General features: G+C 32.0%; 1 protein-coding gene across 1 annotated transcript in view; it reads left to right on the top strand.

Annotated features, from left to right (window-relative positions):
* The first annotated feature begins 1,777 nt into the window (after positions 1-1,777).
* The window catches only part of LOC108692026 (phospholipid-transporting ATPase ID), a 55,095-nt gene continuing 50,872 nt past the window's right edge, over positions 1,778-6,000 (top strand). Inside the window, exon 1 of the mRNA XM_018200120.1 lies at positions 1,778-1,966. Within this exon, the coding sequence (XP_018055609.1) occupies positions 1,933-1,966 (34 nt within the window). The 5' untranslated portion in view covers positions 1,778-1,932. The remainder of the gene's footprint in view (positions 1,967-6,000) is intronic.

Raw genomic sequence — 6,000 nt, 5'->3', positions numbered from 1 at the left:
TCAATCATAAAACAAAATTATGTCAAATTCTTACATAGATGTATTAAAAATTAGACACAAAAATATATATTCAAATTGTGTTAAAATTCGGACGTTTCAGCCAAATATTTGGGGTCATCAGCGAAATACCAGAAATTAAACATGAAGATTTCCTTGCATAACAAATCGAATGATCACTTCACAGATGCAAATTCAAATTCCTTCAAATTGATTCCATGCCAATGATGAATTGTAAAATTACAAATCCTAATAGGAATTAGATGTTATTAATTGAAACTAATTAGAGTTAACCACCTGCAGGTAAGAATGCAAGAAAAGCTCGATGGATAACAAAGTAGTTGTAGATTTTAAATGTGAAGAATTTTAGATTTTAGAAGGAATTTGCATTTGAGTGATTACTCGATCTATTGTGGTGATGTGCAAGGAAATCTTCATATTTAATTTCTAGTATTTCGCTGATAATGGCCCCAAATGTTTGACTGAAACATTCGAATTTTAACATAATTTGAATATATATTTTTGTGTCTAATTTTTAATACATCTATGTAAGAATTTGACATAATTTTGTTTTATGATTGAATCTGCGCATCAATTACTGCGCCTTACTCTCATTTGCTTTGAAATTTTAATTTTTTTTACACAATACCAAATTATAAAAAAAACTGCGTAAAAAAGAATAACATGGGTTAATTGGTCAAAACTATTAGATATCTACTTGTCGTTTTTTGTCATCAAATTAGATAATTTGATGAAGTCAAAGAATTGTGCAATGCGTAACACTATTATTACTAAATTGTTCGATTTTAATAATAAAATGAACGATACTTTTTCACAGAGATGTTGATGGTTCGAACAATAGACATATAATGAGAAAAATAGTTTCGCAGTGAATAAGTATGTTCAGTTAAAAAAGAAGTATATTGAAAAAAAAATTACAATATACTGTTGACAAAATTAATAAACTAAAAGATTCCTTAGAAACACATTCCTCGGATATGTATATATTTATTTTAGAAATAAATCGTAAAGCGAGACTAATATTTAAGAAAAATCAAAAGATTTTTCAATCGATTTATTCATGGTTTTTCATTGAATGAACAATAAAAGAATTAATAAATTGCGGTCTCTTCTTGTTACAGCCTGCATCCACGAGACCTAATAACGTGGGAGCTGATCGGTAAGATTTGGCGGCGTGCGAGGGTGGTGTCCGCAGACACCGAAAGCTGGGGCACCTCGAGGACGAGGAGGGGATCCTGGAGGAGAAAGAGGTGGTTTGCAAGCGGGAGAGAAGGCCGGAGGTGACTATCTACCCCACATGGACGCCACCCCCAAAGAATCATTCGTACCCCCCACACCGGATATCCTGTCGTCACTATCTCGCCGCGGAATATCCGACTTGAGCGTGATCGCGATATCACCGCATACCTTATATCACCATCAACGCTGGCGAATATCTAGCAGAAAGTATCTTTCATTGCTTGTCTTTGATGGTAATTGTTGTGCGTCGAGAAAACCATCAAGAACATCACTATCGTCTTCACCTACGTGCCTCGATCCTCTTCATTTTTTGCATCCTGTGGTGGAAGAATTATCGATTTCGCATCGTTTTTTCGACGCTCTGAAAACGGGATGTTGTGCTCCAGAATCGTCTATCGCTGCTGGCAGTGAGACGATCCTATCCGTGGACAGTCCCACGTGGCATTTGAACACGACGACGTCAATCATTCACCAGGCAGAGGGAGAATTTTTTACGCATCGCGTTTTTACACCGCGTCAACGCGCGTTTGATGCCTACTTTATAATATCTGACCAGCGTCGCACCGGAAGATCGCTTCATTTAACGGCTGTCATTTTCCGCGTCGACGAATATATCGACAGACTCCGTCCACAAACGCCTAACTCAAAAGTACAGCTTAAAACTAAACGCAAACAATGTCACGCAGCGCTGCCACGCGGCCTATGCAAGGTGAGTAATCCTAAATATTGATAACTTATGATACCCGTTATTATCTTGATATATCGATGCGGTATGTTACATTAACATTTGTGACATCAATGATTCTTATTAGAAATAGTAGTACATATAGATACGATATAGATGATTACATAATCAGGAGACAATGTCTCGGGTATAAAGTATACATTTTATTGTTTATATGTATTTTTTTCTATATAAACATGTATATATATATATATATATATACCTATGAATCATACAAAACATGAATAAACATTTTAAGAATTTTAAATACAATCGTATATGTGAATACATCAAATACGATAAAGAAAGCCAAGAAGGATCAAATTAGGATGTTTCAAATAATATGTGCTCAAAATTCTTAAAATGTTTGTATACACGCGGACACACAATGCGCAGACATGTGGGAGCGGCTCATTTTCTTTACTTTTTTCACTTTTTTAAAAACATCTTACTTTTCGTCACTTTCCTCACTTGTTTCTGTAGATAAATATCAACAATAAAATTGAAGAAGAGAATAAAAAATCATTCAGAACGACAACCGCTCACTTCAGTGACCTTATGAAAAAATAGGTGTAGCATTGCGCATAATGGCGATAGCAATACTGGAAAAAATCAAATTTTGTCCAAAATTCACTCTCCTACTATGTTCCAAAATTGATTGCCAGTACTGAAAATCTATAATGCACGTAATGTACTGTAGATTTTCAGGCAGATTTACTGGCAGTAAATTTTGGAACACAGTCTATGCATCCATCGAAATACACACTTAAACATGAGCCGTCTGTGTGACACAAGACTCAGAGCAAGCTTAAGTGTGTGATTACTTGTCGCGCTAGGCTGACAAGTAACCGATTGATAGCATTGATCACGATGCCGTACCCAATGAGATAATATCGATGTCGATTTGACATCGAAATCATCAATTCAACATCGATTTTATTATCATTTCTCATTGGGAGTCTCTGATTTGGCATCTCTGATGCAAATAACTTAAGCACAAACAAACACATCTTGTGATTCAATGAACCACAATATTTCTAGCGCAATCATTGCGGTCTGCTTAATCAGGATGTAAATAAAAACTATTACTCTACGATATAAGTTACAAACAGTTATAAGTTTTTTAAATATTAAATTTTAGATAATAAATAGTTATAATTTGTACGGATATTAAGGTATAGAGATTATAATAATTATAAAATATTTAAGCACTAAAATCTGCTTTGACCGAAATAGATTTTCCATTCACTAATGTAATAAAGATTATGTTTATGCAGTAACTTTCTGTGAAAATGTTTTTATTTTTATTATCAGAAATATTAAACACTATACAGTAATAGAGAGAAGAATGATCTCTGAGAAAAGGATAGATAAAAATCCAAAATGTACTATTCGTGCAGAATGGTTATCAAGGATTGATGAGCTTGGTCATCGAATTGAATCATGAGGAAGAAGATTGATTCTTCAATCTTATTCTGTGAAATCTGTAAAATATGAACCGTATCCATTGTGCAACTAAAGGATATCAGGCTATTTTTCAACATGTAGGCTATTTTTAACATGCCTCTGCGAAGCATAAACAGAATGCGGATATTAAACTTAATAATACTAGTTAATCACATCTCGGTTTGACATCACATGCAATATTTCATGCATACTAAAAACTGGATATATAGAATAGATAAAGAAGAATCAAGTATTCAATCAGTTTCATCTAGCAGCATTTCAAGTTCAAGTTTTTCCTGTTCGACAATCTAATATAAAATGGAATCTGTATACATCACAAGAAAAAGGAATTGTTGCAGAATTATTTTGGACCATGAAATGTATTTTGAGTAATTATTGTTCGTTATCATGTGAAAGACTTACAAATTTGAGCTGTTTAGAGCTGTTCAGCACAGGTGTTCCTGACACATTTTCACTAAGAAAAAAGTTGAATATTTGCAAATTGCTTAAGTCCTTATTTTCATAAATTAGTAAATGAAGATGCACAGAAAGATTCATTTGTGGTTTGTTATGACGAAATTAAATCAGAAGGAATGAAAGTGTTACAAATTTCAATACGATTTTGATCAGAAATTTTAAATGAAATAATCTTTTGTCATTTTCAAACATTTTTCTTAGGACATGCTACTGCTGAAATTTTAAGACTGTATATTTAATGTTTTAAAAAACAGTAATCTCTCTCTATGAGAAAGGAAAATAAGGAATGGATAATAGATATAGAAACGTGCAATTTACATATAATCCATAATTCTTTTCAGAAAGCATTAGATTCTTTTGGATGTGATGTAGATTTCTTTTTTATTCATGTCTAAAATTGATTTCATGATTGGCCTAGCAGATTAGAAGATTATAGAGACATCCGAAGAAAACTAAATATTCCTCAACATAATTTTTTGAAACATGTTCCTTCAAGGTAGCTATCCAATATGTGCTCCCGATAAAAGCATTTTAGAACAGTGGCCTGTTCCTGTGAATATTTTCTAAAGTTCGTTCCACGTAAAATGCTTTTTATTCAATCGACACAAATGAAGAAATATTCTGAAATTAAGAATTATTAAAAATCTCCCATAATAAGAGCAGAAATTGCGTTTGTAATTGACAGTGTCAGTATTTTTGAAAAATTCTCTCATTTATTTCTAAAGGAAGAGCCCATGATTCAAATATACTCTGAAATGAAAGATTTAGATACTTTAACAGGCAGATTTTGTAAAAAGGAAACATTACATTTACATCAAATGTATAGTTGTAGTAATCTTTTCATTCCAGAGAATTTTAACTAATATCGATATAGAGATTTAGCTGAAAATGAACTTTCTTCTCAAGATATTAAAGAAGTTGATATCCTCAATTTTCGAAAATTGGCTCAAGATCATTATAAAGCGGCAACAATATATTTACTTAAGAAATCTATTTTAAGTTCATCAACAGCAAAGCATTTTCGCCTTCTTCTTTCATCAAGCTTTTCCAAATCAAGAAAAATAAAAGTTTCCTAAGCGTAGAAAAAATAGTTAAAATATTTTCTCTAAATCAAATTTCAATAAGTACATTCTTAGATGAAGATTCTTCAAAGAGAGAATTTTTCTGTATGGGTCGAATAGATCATTATTGAAGACAAATTGTTAATCTAAAAAATAACTTCAATGAACTAAAATATCCAAACGTTCAGAAAATTATGAAGCTCTATCTCTAGCTCATGTAGTTCTGATATTGAAAGAAATTTTTCAATCTCAGCCCGTGTTTTGACAGATAATAAATCTAGAATGACTGAGAGAAACTCTTAATGCCAAATTAAATATCAAGACTATTTTGAAGTATTGGGTTGTCCGGAAAGTTCGTGCCGATTTTGAAGGAAAAAATTGAAACGCAGAATTAAATTTTTAATTTCATTTATTAAATTTAAATCTTTTACGGCACGAATTTTCCGGACAACCCAATACTTTAAAATACTTGATAAACCTGAAATGATCAAAGATTTAATAATCTCTGCTAGATTTGCACATCTCAGGAATATTTAGAAGAAAAGAAAAAAATCAGAAGAAGAAGAAAAAAGAAGATAGAAAGATAATGAAGAAGAAGTACGAAAAAGATCAGAACTTCTAAAAAAACAAAATAGAGCTAGACAAGACTTAGAAAAGCTTGAAAAGGAAGTAAAAGAAGCTAAAAAACTGAGGCGCAAGAAGAAACAGTAAGACTCACTTCTTCAAGAGATAAAAGAAAGACTGAAAAAAGCATTGGATAGTAAAGGCATATATAGGGCTAAGGTAACATATAGAATTCTTGAGGGTGCGGTATCAATTAGAAAGCATTTACAATCATCTGAAGTTGAGCCGCTTCAAAAGAAACTCGATAATAAAAAAATCATGTTTGATAACTTCTTTGTATAGCGAAATCGAAGAAAAATAGAAAATAATGATTACAACTGAGCATTATGTCGTTATTATTTTCTGTGTTCTTTTTTATGGCATAAAGTGAAGAACTGTGTGATTTTATTTAAAATAAGTTAATTAATTAGA

Source organism: Atta colombica, unplaced genomic scaffold (genome assembly GCF_001594045.1).
Source record: "Atta colombica isolate Treedump-2 unplaced genomic scaffold, Acol1.0 scaffold56, whole genome shotgun sequence".
Taxonomy (NCBI): domain Eukaryota; kingdom Metazoa; phylum Arthropoda; class Insecta; order Hymenoptera; family Formicidae; genus Atta; species Atta colombica.
The sequence above is the reverse complement of the archived record's forward strand: the minus strand, read 5'-3'. Positions and strand labels throughout refer to the sequence as shown.